Here is a 17986-nt window from a genome sequence, read left to right as displayed (position 1 = left end):
CTTGCTTCTTGGGTGATGCGGCAGGAGTAGCTGTTTTGCTGGCCTTGTCTACATCTTTCTTAACATCATTTTCTTTAGCAGGATTTGCAGCACTATCTTCTTTGATGATGTTCTTTTCCCGCTTACCCCCTTTTCCTGTTGAAGAGATGGTGGTTGGCATGAACTCACTGGAAGTACCATTCTCTTCAAAGAATTTTGCATCGAAGAAGAAAGAGTCGACCTTAGAGAAAGGTTTGGCATCTCCGTCTATCTTTCTTTCACCACCACGATAATATTTCAAGCATTGATGGAGGGTTGAGGCGACAACTCCATTCTCATGCTTCCAAGGTCGTCCCAGCAATAGTTTGAACGATGTCTTGCCATCCATGACATGGAACAATGTGTCGGAAGAAAGATCACCCATGGTAAGGTTCACGCGGATCATGCCAACTGCGTGCTCCCCATTCAAGTTGAAACCATGAATCATTGTTCGACTCTTTGGAGAGTTCGTCCATCGTGATCCCTAATTCGTTCATGGTTGCTTTTGGCATGAGATTGACTCCTGATCCTCCATCTATTAAGATGCGCTTGACCTTTTGCCCCCGGATGTATCCGGACACATAAAGTGGCCTGTTGTGAGGCTTGGATCCAAGAAGTAAATCCTCATCTGAAAAACTCAAGGCTGCATTGCATGAGACACATCCAGTTGATTGCTCAAGAGGCTCAATTTTTTCTTTCATCTTGCCCGCATACAACTCGGGCTTCTCAAGTCCTTGAATTATCAGCTGACGCTTCTCTTTAGGTAGATGAAAGATTTGCTTCCATCCCATGTTTGTAGGAAGGGCGTCAAGAGCACCACTATTTCGTTCTCCTTTTCGTAATGCAACCGTTGTGGCAATACCGCATCATCTGGGTCTCCTTCCTCTATCTTCTTTTTATCATCACCACCTTCCGTAGCCGAGACGGTGCACACGGTAACCTTGTTTAAGAAGTCTTGTGGGAAGAATTCTTTTAAGGTGACGGGACTCGGTGGTTCTTGCTCAAGTACATCGATAGGCAAGACATGTGGTTTGATCACTGTTTTGGGCTTTTTCTTTCCCTTCGTCTTACGAGGTTTAGTCTTCTTTGATTGTTTTCTTCGACGGTGAACAGGTTGCGCTATCTGTCTTGTTTGTTTCTTTGACTTCTTGCGCGTAACCAAAGTCCAACCTTCATCGTCATCTTCATGCTTCTTTTCCTCATTCTTATTCTGAGGAGGTAGTTTTTCTTCCAATGACATTGGAGGTAGCGACGGCAATGACCCTTGGATCTGTAATGCCACAGGCTCAAAACTTCCGAACTGCAACATATACACACATTGTCCTTGCCGTATAATTGGCTCGTCAAGTTGTTCCGGGACTACGTAGTTTGATTTGTGGTTACTGTGTCCTCCAAGTCAAGAATGATCTTCCCTTCCTTGGAGAGCTGCATGATCTTCTCCTTGAGTGTTATACACTTTTCAATAGGATGACTCACCAGCCTATGATAACGACAGTAATTAGGATCGTTTGTCTTGTTTGCTTGCTCAGGGCGCTTGGACTCTGGCAATTGTATAACCTTCTTTTCCAAGAGGTCATCAAGCATTCCGGACAAGTCGAATGGGAATGGATATTTTAGCACTAGCCTGCAACTCTTTCAATGTAGGCTTGTCTCGTTGGTAGTTGTAAGAGAATGACTCTTTCTTCTTTTCATACTTAGGCTTTGACGATATTTTCACGGTGCACTGCTTGGTTTCAACGACCATTGTTTCCTTTGTCGACGATTTGGAGTTCTTATCCGTTTTCTTGAACTCCTTCTTTTCACTTGGCACCTTAGAAGAACTTGGTCGAGCACTACCATGTTCTTTGATTGTGATCTCCATGTCATGGGCGCGGGTAGCCGGTCTTGGAAGCTCTTTGGCATGATCCCTTTCGGGATGTAAAGAATGTCCCATTTCATCCCGTTGACGCACATTTCAATCTGCCGACGCTTCACTTAAGCGATCCTTGCATTCCGGACTCGGCGCACGCCACTGTTGATGTAATCGACGACAGGCTCATCTTGCCATTGAGTTGTCTTTGTCAATTTGCTCATGCTTTGACGACACGTCCTGGTCTTTGTAGAATCTGTTGAGGAATTCATCTTCCATGTGACCCCACCGTCAATTGACTCGAGTCCGATCCGTGTACCGGTCGAACGCGATCCCTTTGAGCGAACGAACGAATCGCTTCACCAAACGATCACCTTCTCGTTCCAAATTGTTGCATGTCTCGACGAAGTGGGCGATGTGTTGCTTTGGGTTCCCCTTCCCGTCGAATCGTTGAAATTTTGGAGGCCGATAGCCGGATGGCATGCGCAGATCGTCAATCCTCTTGGTGTAAGGCTTGATGTAGCGTCCACTACTTGTCGAGCTATCATCCAACTGACACTTGATCGTCTTGGCTATTAACTCCTGCAGCTTCTCTTCAGTGAAGTTGCTGATCTCATTTTTTGGCTTTTCCCTATCCTCGCCAACTTCTCTATCGCTATCAACATCCCTATCGGTGTCACCATCCTCGCTCTCGGCCTTCCTGTCACGGAGTGCCACCACCTCTTTTTGGAGCTCATCAATTTTCTTGTTCTTTTCTTCACTCTCCTTCATCATCTTTTCAAGGAGATCATTCATTTTCTACATTCGATCCTCAAGAGTATCGCCACTTATCACCATGACTGAAACAACGTTAGGAGTTGAGGTTTGTTTCTTCTTTGGCGATGCTTTGGGTTTGCAAGGAGAAGCCTTCTTGTCAATCTTAACACTTCTAGTCTCTTCGCGTGAAGGAGAAGAGGCGGCCGGGAGGCCTTTGTGCGCAGCAGCTATGGAGGCGACGAGAAACTTGCGCGCCCTAGTTGGAACGTGTGCGGAGCGTGGATCGGCGGCGGCACATGACCGGCCTTTTTTGCCATTCCTCTTGTGGAGATGCCAACCGATCGCGTGCGCGAGGAGGTAGCAAGAAATGGGGTACCTGCAGGATATCTGCGTAGGTCTTCTTGGATGGACTGGAGGAGATGCTTTGCTTAGTAGACATCTTCTTGTTTTGGTAGACTTGAATAAAACAGCAGTAGAGATGAAAGGTAGAGATTTTCACGTCGGGTTCACCAAAATTTGTAACAGCAAATTTTGTATTGCGATAACTGGAATACAAAACAAGGAAACAATTATATTTTTATTAATAAATATCAAAAGTACGTGTACAATCTCTAATGTATCCTCTGATTCTAATATGCTGTAAGGGGTACGTGTACGGAGTACACGCGAGGGGTACGCGTGTAGACAAATTTAATTGCTCTACGCACGATGTAAATTTGATTTCTTGAGAGGGTCGCGATGACTTGAATCTCTCTTGAAGGTTTGAACTTGTGATTGAATCTTCAACGCAGGCGGCACGATTTGATGTGCTTGTTGACTGCTTGCAATGATTTTGACAGAGAGGATTTGTAGGAATTTGTACCTTGTTCTCTCTATCTCCTTTGCAATTATGAATTTCCAACCCTTTGAATGAATGAGGAGAGCTCTATTTATAGAGTTTTAAATCTCCTTGTTGGACTTTGGTGGTCACAGGCCCATTTGTGGGTTTATAAACAACCTTGGCCCAAATTTGATTCTTTCTGGGTTTATTGATCCGAACAACTCCTTTTGTAATCCGAATCGGCCCATATTTCATTTAATCGGGACAAAATAATTAAATTAAGTTAAAATTTGGTATTAACTCAGAATAATTAATTTATTTTATTTATTCGGCACATTAATAAATTTTCCGTGCCTACACACTTAGATAAGAAACCATGTATCTCTTTAACAAAGTATCTAGTAGTAAGATAAGAAACCATCTATCTTCATAACAAGGTGTTTAAAATTTAGATAAGAAACCATTTTTCTTACTTTGGTGATTATTTCTCCTGCTACCAAAGAAATCATCTAACTCCTAACATTGGTTTCTAACCTTGAAACAAAGACATCATTTTTTTTGCATGGTCTCTTACCCTAAGAGACCTTTGACCTTGAGGCCATCTCTATAATGGTCTCTTTGGCTATATTCCAATGGTTTCTTTGACATTTTTTGTAGTAGTGATGATAACAGCTGCTTGTACAAAAGAAGATCATAAGTAAGTTAATATAATTAAAAAAGTTATCCATAGTAAGAGTGCATGTAGTTGCTGGCTTACCATCAAATCGTTGTTATAGTAAAATATACTCTGTGGGCCGTAACGTAATTTTATTGTTGATGTTGCAATGAATCAGTTCTTGTGACAGAAACTTCATAATCTATAATATCGAGTATACCTACATGAATAAGATGAAAATCTCACAAAACAGCTTAAAATTTAGAAAACCTCACAAAACAGCTTAAAATTTAGAGGAAGAGAGGATGATTCAAATAATGGATCAAGAAGGTAATTAAAAAATGCATGCGTGATGAACAAAAAACAAACAAATAAACATAATACAACGAATAAATACTAAAAAATAATGTGTGGGGAGCAGCAAAAAACGTTGTTATGTGCATGAGTAATGAGTTGATTATCATATTTATACATCTACTTTCTTTTAAAATCTGTTTAGACTTTCATAATATGTAGGACTTTTATATCGGTTTACCTTATATATAATTAAATTAGTTATTTAAAAGGTTTTGATAATGAGATAAGTACAATTATAATAATATTAAATAAATACCTATATGCTTTGACTCACAAGACAAATTTGATCTACTAACTAACTTCTTTCATCTAATTAGTCTTACTATCATCCGTAATCATGAGTTAATTTGTTAGTTAAAATCTTTATCTTTATTCTAGTTATAAGTTTTATCTTTTTATTGTTATACTTTTAAGAGAGTTTCACAAAAATTGGACTTTCCATAATCACTCGAAAAAAAGTTTCTTTATTAATATAGATAGATAGATACATTGAAGTTTAGACAAGCTTATGCTCGTCTCGGCTCGACTAGACTACAAGACCTTACGCAAAATTTTCTTTGACAAAATCTGAAGTCTTCTGCATTTTTTTCTGCAAAATAGATATAACCAGGAGCACACAAGTTACTCCCACACCATAATCATTCCATCAAATGTCTACTTCTACACTAACTCCCACCCTTCTTCATCTTCACAAAACCTCCGTTCAACCTCACTCTCTCTCATCTTCATCCTCTCATCATCTTTCATTTCCCCAACTTAAATTCAATCCCAGAACACCCAAAAAAAACCCAATTTTCTCCACTAAATCAGCTCTTTCTGACCCTTTTGTTCTTCAAGTTGCTGAAACCCTAGAAGATTCCGTTTCTTCATCTTCAATTCCCTTACCTTTACAAAAACTAAGAGATTCATCATCAGAACATCTCCTCTCACTCTCATGGCCCACTAGAAAAGATGAACCCTTTCGTTTTACTGACACTTCCTTCATTAAATCCTCTGAAATTCAACCAATTACCGACCCATCAAAAGATTCAGACTTTCCAACCAATTCGGATGATACCCATTTGCCCAATTTGACAATAATTGATGGGTTTTTGGCGGATTCGTTAACCGGGGTTTCGGGTTTACCCGATGGAGTATATGTAGGCAGCTTGTCAAAGCTGAATTCTGAGGGTATTCTCAAAAGGGTATCTGAATTTGTGACAGATTTTGAGGGGGATTTGTTTTGGTCATTGAATGGGATTGGAGCTCAGGATATGGTGGTAATTTATGTGCCTGAAGGGTGTAGGGTAGAGAACCCTTTGCATTTGAGGTATTGTTCGGTTAAAGGGAGTGATTCCGGGTCGAATACGTTGCCTGTTTCGAACCCGAGGGTTTTAGTGGTGGTGGAGAAGGGAGGGGAAGTGGGCATTGTTGAGGAGTATGTGAGTGGAGATGGGGAAAAGTGTTATTGGACTAATTCAGTAATTGAGGTTGTTATTGGTGAAGGAGCAACTGTTACTCATTCTTATGTTCAGGAACAATCTTTGGGAGCTGCCCATATTAAGTGGACTTGCATCAGGCAGGTAAATTTGTGCTCTTTATCAGTAATTAAATTCTGATAGTAGTTTCTTTGTTAATTTTAAGTCAAATACATTCGAGATCGTAATCTTGATATGTTATGTAGGAATTAATGTAACTGATTGATATGATCTGCTGTAGAATGTTAATAGAAACTGAAAGTATAGATCTTACAGAAAATGTTCCGCTCGAAAGTTGGGTTTGACCTCAGAATTTCGCTTTTTGCCGCTTAGTTAAATTGAAATTACTTCTCGTTTAGCACTATGTGTTAGTTGGTACTTCTATCAAACTGCTGCCACAAGGAGTAGTGATATTCTAGAGCAGATAATAATTGTTTCAAAGAGCCTTTATCAGCAATCGCCAGTTCTTCTGGTGTTATCTTCACAATCGGTAACTTGGTCTAAAGCAGCGGAGGCAAGGGAGTTATAGAGTGAGTATGAGGGTCTCCCAAGAGCAATTTCATAGTTGATTCAGCGGAAAACGTCACATGACATGTCTGAGAGATTAACGTAATGCACGCTGAAAATTTGAGAAACGGCTATTTAATAATTGGGATATTCTACATGGTACCCCTCAATTTTTTGACTTTCTACATGGTACCCCTACACTTTTTAAAACATACATGGTACCCCTAATTGTTGTCATTATGACTAAGTGTACCCCTAAACTTTATTTTCCGTCAATTAAACTCGGTTTTAGGCGTTACGTGATTACTTGGACGCGTAACCAAGCTTGTCATTTATCATCTCATGACATAAGGACTCTATTAGGCTCAAATATCCATCTTTGGACGTGATAATTTGGCGTGGGATCAATAAATTTTTCGTCAAAATTTTTTTAGCCCATATGTATCAATAAATATTAGGATCGAGATGGATATTGAGCTTAATAGAGTCCATATGTCATGGTATAATAAATAACAAACTTGGTTACGCGTCCAAGTCATCACTTAATGCCTAAAATTGAGTTTAATTGACGGAAAATAAAGTTTAGGGGTGCACTTAGTGATAATGACAACAATTAGGGGTACCATGTATGTTTTAAAAAGTGTAGGGGTACCACGTAGAAAGTCAAAAAGTTAAGGGGTACCATGTAGAATATCCCTTAATAATTCTACCTTCTATTTTGTTTATCCTTCTCCCTAGAGTTATATGAGCCCAATACTTATCTACTATTAAAAGTTAGCTTATGAATGAATGAAGCATTTCTCAGTATTGATTCCATTCCTCTCCTATTCCGTCAATTAATTAACTTAATCCCGGGTGATTTCCTTTCAAGTTTCAATCACTGAATATCAGCTTTAGATCACTAGCTTATCAACTATTCAACTGAACAGTTAAAATTGATTATATTGTGACGCCACTGGAAGAATGATTCATGTACGACTTTTCAGACTGAAGTTATGTTTAGCATGTAAAAGTGTGCAAGATCAAGAGATAGAGCCCTATCGGTATTTGGTTGATACGGTCTTATTTGAAATTAGTGAGGAATTTGATTTTATGTGACTGAAGTTTGTTGAGAAATGACAATAGATGGATCGATGGCTTAGAGAGGGTTGCGTCATGATAGGTTCCACATAAGTTAGTCCTTGGGCATTGTTGGTACAAGATGTGAATGAGAAACAATAATTTAGAATCGTGAATGTTGTCTCAGAGTTTATATCAGTATTCCCCCGTGTTTCTTGTGTTGAATTTTAAGGTTGATAATTGATATAGAACAGTTGTAGAAAGGGATTTTTGGAACAACTACTAGTCTGTTAGAACAGCATCTCATTTTTTGGAGAATGTATGTATTTATATAAAATGAGCAGTGGAGAGCATTAATTGAATCCTCTGATTAGAGATTTCTGCCAGAAAGAAGAAATTGAAATCAGTTGGCTGCTCATAGTAATCCGGATCGAGGGCATTTGATTTGTTCTTTGAAATTTGCTTATTTTTCGGGGTTTTTTTTTTTTTTTTTTTTTTTTTTTTGGAGCTACCTGCAATATAGCAGTAAAGCCATTGGAAGGGTTTCCTGTATAAACTTAGGGCTGCTCTAGTCATTGTTTCTTGATGTTACTATAATCACAATTTCCGTAAATTGAGTATGAATCTGTACCTCTACATTCTGTAGGCCTGTAAATACCGCAGAGATCTCATCACTATTATTATCTGTTTGTCTTTTTTTATCACCAATATATTACTAAGTCAATTTTCATCCTTCCCAAACTATGAATCTTCGATTGATGAGTATTATTGGTACCCACAGGAATCATCTAGCACATATAAGCTTGTCGAGATAAGCTCAGGAGGTAAACTAAGCCGACACAATCTTCATGTTCAGCAAATGGGCCCTGATACAACTACAGAAATGTCAACACTGCACCTGTCTATTAGCGATCAAACCCAGGATTTACACAGCACTCTGATATTGGATCATCCACGTGGTACCTCAAGTCAGCTTCACAAGTGCATTGTGGGTCACCCTCGTGGACAAGCTGTATTTGATGGGAATGTGAGAGTCAATAGGTAATGTTGCTTTTTCTTTAGTGCGTAAATAGCGAATCCAGAAAAATTTCTTTCCGGGGGTCCTGATTAATATTTAAAATCTATACACGCATAAAAAAGTAATAAAATTATTTTTTTTAGCCTGAAAATTAGATAAAATACGCAAAAAAATTTTTGTTTCCGGTGTCCGCCGCACCCCGGAGAAAACTGACCGAGTGTTCTCGTTCTAACTCATATCCCTTCTCTACTTTTTTTTTTCTTTTTTTCTTTCTAGTTCACACTGGGTATGATTCATGTGCCTGATTACTTTGAAAGTCGTATGTTACACCCTTTGCTCTTTGGTCCCACAGATATGCCCAGCAGACAGATGCAGGCCAGCTTACAAGGAGTCTTCTTCTCGTGCCACAGGCAACAGTAAATGTCAAACCAAATCTCCAAATTATTGCAGATGATGTCAAGTGCTCTCATGGAGCCGCTATTAGTGACCTAGAAGACGACCAGCTCTTCTATTTCCTGGCTCGGGGTATCGACTTGGAAACGGCTAGAAAGGCTCTTATTTTCTCTTTCGGATCCGAGGTCATTGAGCGCATTCCTTTTGCTTATGTGAAGGAGAAGGCAAAGCGTCATATTAATGAGTTGCTCACATCAACTCTACACTAATAACATTCCTCTGCTTGGGGAGATTGTTGTATGCACAAATCATCGGAATTTTCAATTTTGACATTGTATCTAATTTATTCAGTTACTTCTTGAATGTTACTATCAAACTGATGTAACAAAAAGTTGTCATTCTCACATTTTGTAAACATTTGTAACGTTGACCCTTCAGCAAAATAATGTTGGTGTAAATGATTTTTTTAGAAGTGGTATTGTTCAATTTGGTTAATCATCAGACGATTTTACTTTAAGACGTGTCATTTTTCGTTACAGTAATATATTTACAGTAAACACACAAACTTTTGTCAATTCAAAATACTACTTTGACATTAGAAATTCATATAGTAAACCAAGCGGCCACAAGATCAGAAAGCAAAATAAAAGAATTCATCCAATGCCCTTTACCCTATCTTAGTCTGAACAACATTATAATAAGATACATTCGATTTGGATTCTATAATACTTGCTGAAAAAACATTGCACCCTACAAAATCTCGAAGGTATATCAACTGCTTATTCTCAGATTAAGCAGTTAATGCCAGAGATGAATCCCGAGACTGTACCCATGATACTAGCTCATCTCGAGTAGCTACAAAACAACCTGCTTTATCTTCGCTCAGCCTAAATGGTGCTTTCAACTCCTCTACATGAGAAGCAAAAGCACTAGCTAGACCTTGTGAGAATTTGTGAGTTCCTGCACCTGTATAAGCTGAAAATAACTCCGGCAATGCTTCTTGGCGCTCTAAAACATTAGACAGGCTTGTCATCCACTCTTCAAAAGCCGTTTGAGCTGCACCAACTGATAGTGACCTAACATTCAAGCTCCACTCACTACCGGCTTTTTTGTGTAACCCGGGATATAACCCGAAAACAGTACCCAAGTACAGAAGCTCGTGAGCTCGTTCTTCAAGGTTCCGTTTTCTGCAAATGTCAATCAAGCAGTTACAGAAGGGTCTTCGAGAATCAATTTGGGTGTTGGTGAGTATAGCCTTGAACTCTTCCTTCAATGTCTCAAATTTAGTTCCTTTGGCATCAATTAGACTGATAAAGGCAACCAGTTTCGGGTTTGATTGTTCCAAACAACCAAGAACCTTGTTAGCATCTTCTATATTGTCACAGAAGGACACAACAGATAATAGGCAGCCACAAAGCCTATCATCTGGCTTGATACCATTTTCAATTGAAACTTCGAAAATTCTAACCAAGTCATCTATTCGTTGACTCCTTCCTAAGCATTGAACCAAACAAGTGCAACCCATGACATTAAGCTTAACACCAGCGTCAGACATGTCGGTAAACAGTTCCATCGCCCTATCAACTTTCCCACCACTACAGTAGATGTTAAGCATAGCTGTGTAGGTGAAGCCATCTGGACTACAATGATTAGAACGCTTCATATCCTCGAAAAGCTTTTCGGCCTCCTCTTCCAAACCAAGATCGGCACACATACTCAAAAGCGTATTGTACAAGATGAAATCCATAGGCCACCCACTTGACCTCATCCGCTCCCACAGCTCCAAAGCATCACGACCCCACCTCGCCTTTCCATAGACTTTGACAAGTGCAGTTAAGGTTTTTTCGTTCGGTGTGACACCCGATTCAATCATTTCCTCAAATAAACTCCTAGCCAAACCAGGCTTTCCAGCCTTACCCATTGCCTCTAACAATGTATTGTAAACGACTAAATTAGGCTGCACTCCAAGAGCCTTCATCTCCTGCAATACAAACCTAATACCATCATAATCTCCAGCCTCACCAAACATCTTACAAAGAACAGAAAATGCAACTTGATCCGGCGTCCACCCACTAGCCCGTCCTCGTTCATACAAACTCATAACCTCCTCAACCTTTCCTATCTTGGCATACACATCTAAAACAGCAGAGTAAGTAACTTCGTCAGGCATCACTCCAGTCTTATACATCCTCTCAAACCACTCCACGGCCTTATCAAACAAACTACACCTCTTAGCACAAGAGATAATAGTCGAATACGTGATATTATCCAAAGCAATCTCATTCTCAATCATTTCATTAGCCAGACCCTCAATAACCTCAAATTGCCTACCAAACCTCAAAGACTTCATAGTAACATTATAAAATATAGTTTCCATGGGAAACAAATTTCGGGTTTTCATCCAATTAAAGAAAGCTAAAGTCTTTTCCCAAGGTCTCAATGAATTAAGCAGCAAAAGGGCATTTTCTCTATTAATCTCATGAGGGACATCCTCAAGAAGAGAAAGAAAAGCCTCATCATAATCCCCACAATCATTAAGCTTCTGACCAAAGAGCTTAAGCTCCCTAATCCTGGGATTAAAGGAGTAAGGGGACCGCTTATGGCGACGAAGCGAAAGAACAGAAGGCTTTGGTTTAGTGGGATTAACCCAAGTTGACTTAGGTGGTTTAGTAAGAAGTTGTTTACCATTTTCTGAGAGAATTGTAGTGGAAAGAGGCTTAAGTTGTTCAGAGAGTGAAGGGTTTTTCTTGGATTCTTCAAATTTGGGAGGGGATTTAGAGGAATTATTACACAAAATTGTGAATTTTTTAGAAGGGTGTTTGAAAGATTTAGTGAAGAAAGAAGGGTGTTTTAGGTCAGTGGATTTGGGTGCATTTAAGCTGCAATGGAGATCAAGAGACATAGTGAAGGAAGCAGACATGGTAGAAAGAAGAGAAATGAAGGAAGGAAGAAGAAAGGTGATACCTTATCTTGTGGTTGAGACCATGAATAAACCCTTGAGAAATTTGAAAAGATAGGAGTTAAACCCTCCAATTGAGAAAATATCAATGCAGATAAGGAGCAGGGTGAGAGGATAGTGACCCAAAGAGAGGGATGAAATACTATTGAAAATGGTTGATATGATTCTTTAAAAAAGATTGGGTTTTTCTAAGTCCTACTCTTGTTTATTTTTTTAACATGGGTGTTGCTCTTTCACATACGCATTTTACTCTTTTACATACATTTTTTTATAAAATTTCCACCACATACCCTTACCATCAACCTTGTTCTCTTTTTTTTCTTTCTCTTACAATCTAAACAAAATCTTCCTAAATACTTCGATAATGGATCTTAACATCTCATATCAAACAACTAATAACTATTTTTATCAATACATTACATTAATTTTATTTAATTAAATTAATTTAATTGTTATACGTTTTTTAATTACTTAATTTTGTCAACTAGGTTTTTGATGGGAATGGATGATTTTGGGTCGGATGAACTAGGTAATATGCATCCTATGGTTAGTGGTGGCTGCGTCTCGATTTAGCGGAGGAGCAAGACAATGGCGTGCGAAGGAGATGCAAAAGACGAAAGAGGGACAATGATGGGGTTTAGTTGGCCAATTTTGGGGGTTCCTATGGGTGGTTAAGGAGTAGATGTGGTGGCTCGATTTTGATTCATATATGGTCTACGGTTATGCCCTTGGTGGCTTTTTGTGAGTTTGTCGTTGGTAGCTGTTGAGAGCGGATGGGTCGCGCAAGTGTTGGTCGTGGTTGGCGACGGAAGTGTGTGGTCAGATGGGGTTGGGCGCCGACAAGCCGCTAGTGGTGGTCAAGTAAAGGAATGATGGCGGTGGCTAGGGTGGCGCAGAAGTTGTTCGTTCTTCTAGTTTATTAGGTGATGCAACAGTAGGAGAGAGATGGGTAAAGAAAAAACTGAAAAAATAAAGGGGGTAAAAAGGTAAAATGCGTATGTGAATGAGTAAAATCCGTATGTGAAAGAGCAATACCGTTTAACATTAGTCTTATTTAAGATCAAGTATATCCGTCTTATTAATAAGACGGATCATTTTGATACCAAATTGTAAATATGGACCGAATAATAAGCAAATGGGTTTGCAGTTGTCATTTAATGCTATTGTAGACTTACGGCTGATTATAGTAGGCATGCAATTACACTGTTCCATTTTGCATTCTTTATTCTTCATCTTGTCACACACCCCTCCGGTCCTCCACACACCCCCTCCATCCTGTCTCCCTATTTCATTTCTCTCTTTTCTCTCCCCTCTTTCATTTCTCTCTCTTCACTCTCTGAAATTCATCAAAAAATAAAACTCCATAAAAAATTCATCAACTAAAGATTAATTTTTGCCCAATAATTTAGACCCAAAACTCCTCTAAAAAATCTTCATCAACACAAATGAAAAAAAAAAATAATGGTAAAGAAATCACCTCTAAAAAAACTCAAACATCACATGCAAGTGTCGAAGATGTGTCATTGAAGCAAAAGATGTGGAAGACGACGTGATAGGGTAAGAGAAGACGAATCTGTTTTTTTAACCTTAATTTGTGACCAGTTAACCTTGATTTGTGACCAATTTTCCATATCATGTCTCTATTATTGCTGATTGATTTTGTCTTAAAATATACAAGTGTTGATTATATCACCAATTTTGGTTGAAAATCTTTGGAACATACAAATTGTGACTTTTTTTGTTTGAAAATCAAATAGATGACTCCGTTTTTCAGAATAATGTAACCATTATTTTTAATGAGTTCATAAAATCCATTTTTACCTTTTTGAATTCATAAGGATAACTTTGTATCCAGTTTTCCTAATTATGTATCCATTATTGGTTATGACTTTTTTATGTAGTTTTAAAGAGTTTAAAATGATACCAATTTGGTTGAAAATGTCTTCAAAGTATGAGCGATAACCTATTTCGTTTAAATTGATGTATCCTATTCTCATGATAATGTAACCATTATTTTTGTGACCCTTAGTTTATTTGAATTCATACATGTTTTCATATTTCCTCATCATGTCTTCAATGTTAGTTATGAAATTAGATCAATATAATATGTCGTCATTTTGCTTAAACATGTCTTCAAAACCCGAAGTGTTACCTTGTTGTATTCATAATTAGTTTTATGTCGCCAATTTCAGAATCATGTATACTTAGTGGTTATGAATATGTTGATTATGTTTGTTGGTGATTATGTAGATTTCTTATGGTGATTATGTTATTATTTATATTGGAATAATTGTTGTTATTTTGGGTGTGATAGTGGATAGAATGGGTGGTGTATGATGGAGTATATGAACCACCTGGTTATGTTTGATGGTAGTAATCTTTACATTATTATTGTCGTTATTCAAAGTAGTATGGCTGGACATGTAATTAGTTTGTTATATATTCGTAGAAAAATATATCCAACTAAAGGCAGTACTCAAATTATTGTTATACGTTCGTAGAAATCTTTTCTGTTTCATTGATATTTTTACTGTTTTTCTAACATTGCAGTTCCACCTTCTTAGATGGATGACCACAAAATGGAACCTCGAACTTGTTTTCACATCTCTCTAATGACATGGACAAAGGTGTTGGAAGCTTTTGTATCTGTCAATATCCTTGCTCATGAGGTGGTTCAAGCGGAGGAGATTGCTAATAAGACACATATGACTGTAATATTTTGAGAAGTAGTTATATCTATAGAAAATGTTGACAGAAAAGGATAGAATGTTACCAATTATACGAAAAGACAAATAATTCTTAACGTGGTTGCAAATAAGAGTACACAAATCGAATATTTATTTTGGTGTAATATGTGTCCACTAAGAACATATATGAAACCATTTTTATTTTATAAGCTTGTAATCTGAACAAGTAATTATATGTATGACAAAGATGTTCCCACGGAAGCGTAATACGTTACCAATTATATAAAAAGTTAAATAATTCATAATGTGGTTACAAATAGTGTAAATATAATTACATAATTGGAAGATTCATTTGGTGTAATATGTGCCCATTAAAAACATATATGAGACTATTTTAAATTTATTGACTTGTAACCTGAACAAGCAGTTATATGTATGACAAAGATGTTTCCATAAAAGCATAGTATGTTACCAATTATATATAAAAAAAATTCTTAATATGGTTACAAATAGTGCAAATGTGAGTACATAATTGGAAGATTCATTTTGGTGTAATATGTGCCCACTAAGAACATATGTGAGATTATTTTAAATTTATTAACTTGTGGTATGAACAAGTAATTATATGTATGACAAAGATATTTCCACATAAGCATATTATGTTACCAATTATATAAAAGGTCAAATAATTGTTAATGTGGTTACAAATTGTGTAAATGAGAGTACATAAATGCAAGATTAATTTTGGTGCAATATGTGCCTATTGTCCTTTTTTGAAATCACTTTGAAGGAAATAAGATGTGCTTGAGGGTGTGTCTTATACAGATCGAACAAGAGCTTTTGTTTGTTAATCTTCAACTCAACTATAAACTTCAAAACTTCAATACCTGCAGAAATTGTAATAGTCACAATATAATGAAAACTCTAGACATTTATATAAAAGATGATTAAACAATATATATTATCACAATCATATCATCAAAGTTCTCTCACCCCACTAATTATTTTATGTTAAACTTAACACTTAAAAAAATTTGTAGCAATTGAGCACCTCCATTATTGATAATTACCTTGATAAAAAGATACAAAGATAACTAAAACTAATGAAAATATTGTAAGAACCCTAACGTTAAAAAAAAAATAGATCTGTAAATCTATAAATCTATTTATGTGAATACCCATCAAGATCAATTTCAAAATAAGTTTTGTTAACCAAAACTAAAAATATCAATAAAAAACCCAAGTTTATAAGAACTCTAACTTTTAAAACATCAAAATTTACAAATCAAAGACATTGATAATGAAATTAATAGGAAAATAAATGAATCAATATTACCTTGTAGGCTTTAAATGAACTATATACATTGATAATGTTACCAACTTCGTTTAATATGTGATCTTAGTTAATGTACCATGTTAAAGTTATCATTTTATTTGATTATGTTATCAGTTTTACATAAAAAAAAAAGTTATCATTACCATCTATGTGATCATGAGAATTATAATTTCTCAATATAAAGTACAAAAATGTGACCATTGTTACTTACTATGTCACCACATAATATTTTTATTTTGTAGGTGAAATTATAATGGAGAAGAAAATAAAAATCACGCAAACAAGGTACATATTACATTAGTGTGGTAACAAAGTTTTCAGAGATCACTTTGAAGAACTTAAAAGAAGATATGTGCTTGAGAGTGTATATTATACATATTATCCCTAAAATGAAAATAAAGTTAAGAACCCATCTAAAGAAGATATGTGCTTGAAACTTTCGTCTCTCTCAAAAGCTCATGAAAAAAATGAAGGAAAAATTGTTAAGAATATATAAAGAGACAAGGAAGGTTAAGGTTTGAAAAAAAATAGAATACGTGAGTAGGGATAAATAATGGTGATGAATGAAGATGATGGTGATGATGAAGGAGATGAATGGAGGTATATGATGAAAGAGATGAAAAATAAAGGATATGAAGAAGAGATGAATGAAGAATAATAATTCTTGTGCAAATGATGGGTAACTAGTGTAGATCCCGCGCAAATGCGCGGTTTTTTAAATAATAATGTACAAAGACGTTAAAACATTATAACTTGGTAACATACTTAAGGGTTATAAGAGAGAATATTTTTATCATCACAAGACAGAAAATAGAATTATGAAAAAAAAATTGTAAAATATTTTGTCTCATATTAACATATTATTATTAATGCAATCCCACATGTATAACAAAATCAAAATCAAAATATCCCATTAATGTATATTAAAATTTGTAGTAGTATCTCCTATTTATGATATAGAGAATTAATATGTCACAAAAAAAAAAGATATAGAGAATTAATATGGTATAATATAAGGAGTGAGTACCAATGATAGAGCATCTCACTTAATTAGATGGAAAAAAATTTAGAGAGCTTTTATTCCTTTAGTAAAGGGGAATTTTTTTTATCAACAAAACTTGTTTTTAATATCCAAACATATCTTGATATATATAGGGTGTCAAGTGCCAAATTTTTAAAAAAAAGTTAAAGGTGTTCCATGACCATTATATTGTTACCTCTTTAAATTTATCACATATTCACATGATATAACTATAATTCTCATATGTTTCCTTATTAAAATTAAAATTTTTGTTAACACCCATAAATACAATTGTTTCCTTATTAAAACATGGGTGAATTTTTGAGGGAAAATTGTGGATAAATTTATTCTCTTAATATATAGGAGTATAGGAGATATTTCACTACATTGTATTTTGATATAAAACAAAAAATTGAAATGGAAAACTATTCAAAAAGAATTAAGTTAAGTTTGATTTTTTTTTTGTCACGAAGCTAGTAGTAAGCATGTGTCAAGTTATTCTCTACGGTAATAATTACTGCATTACTAAAAAATGTAGTAACTTATACTTTAGTATTAATTTTATTTTATTTTAATGAAAAAACCATAATGAATGTAATTAAAAGATTAGAGTTTTATAGTTTAATACCAATTTTATTTTATTTTAATGAAAAATTATAGTAATGAATTTATTAAAATATTAGAGTTTAACTATAAGAATATATTTATTGAAAAGATAATAATAATATAATAAAAGAATATTTTACTTATTACCTTATTTAGCTATATGGCTTTTGGAGGGAAAACTAAGAGAAATTTTATTCTCTTAGTAGTAGGGGGATTAGTCGTTGGTTTTTGATGTAGAGTAGGGAGCTATGGGTTGAATAAAAAATAATAAGGCTTGTACAATTAGTAATAAATGGCTGACAACATGACTTGACAAGTAGTAATAAAAAATAGAAAAGTATCTTACCATTTATAAGGAAATCGGGTCATATGCTATGAATATGAGTCTATTTGACCCGTCTTATTGCTTTAGACGGATCCTCCGGTCTGAAATAAGAATTTATGAACTTTTAAATTTTAAGTGGTACTTGGTATACTTTATTTTTAGG

At 35.9% G+C, this 17986-nt stretch overlaps 2 protein-coding genes across 2 annotated transcripts; one reads left to right on the top strand and one right to left on the bottom strand.

Moving 5' to 3' along the window:
* Nucleotides 1-4957: 4957 nt before the first annotated feature.
* LOC141587161 (protein ABCI7, chloroplastic) lies at nucleotides 4958-9375 on the top strand. The gene is made up of 3 exons (XM_074408603.1): nucleotides 4958-6017; nucleotides 8260-8519; nucleotides 8849-9375. Exons 1-3 carry the CDS (start codon nucleotides 5106-5108, stop codon nucleotides 9156-9158), a joined length of 1482 nt encoding a protein of 493 aa, XP_074264704.1. The 5' UTR covers nucleotides 4958-5105; the 3' UTR covers nucleotides 9159-9375.
* An 80-nt stretch (nucleotides 9376-9455) lies between these two features.
* Nucleotides 9456-12012, bottom strand: LOC141587160 (pentatricopeptide repeat-containing protein At5g46580, chloroplastic). Its single transcript, XM_074408602.1, has one exon. It carries the CDS (start codon nucleotides 11807-11809, stop codon nucleotides 9680-9682), a length of 2130 nt encoding a protein of 709 aa, XP_074264703.1. The 5' UTR covers nucleotides 11810-12012; the 3' UTR covers nucleotides 9456-9679.
* Between the last annotated feature and the right edge of the window lie 5974 nt (nucleotides 12013-17986).

This window comes from Silene latifolia, chromosome 6, assembly GCF_048544455.1.
Source record: "Silene latifolia isolate original U9 population chromosome 6, ASM4854445v1, whole genome shotgun sequence".
Classification (NCBI taxonomy): Eukaryota; Viridiplantae; Streptophyta; class Magnoliopsida; order Caryophyllales; family Caryophyllaceae; genus Silene; species Silene latifolia.
The sequence above is the reverse complement of the archived record's forward strand: the minus strand, read 5'-3'. Positions and strand labels throughout refer to the sequence as shown.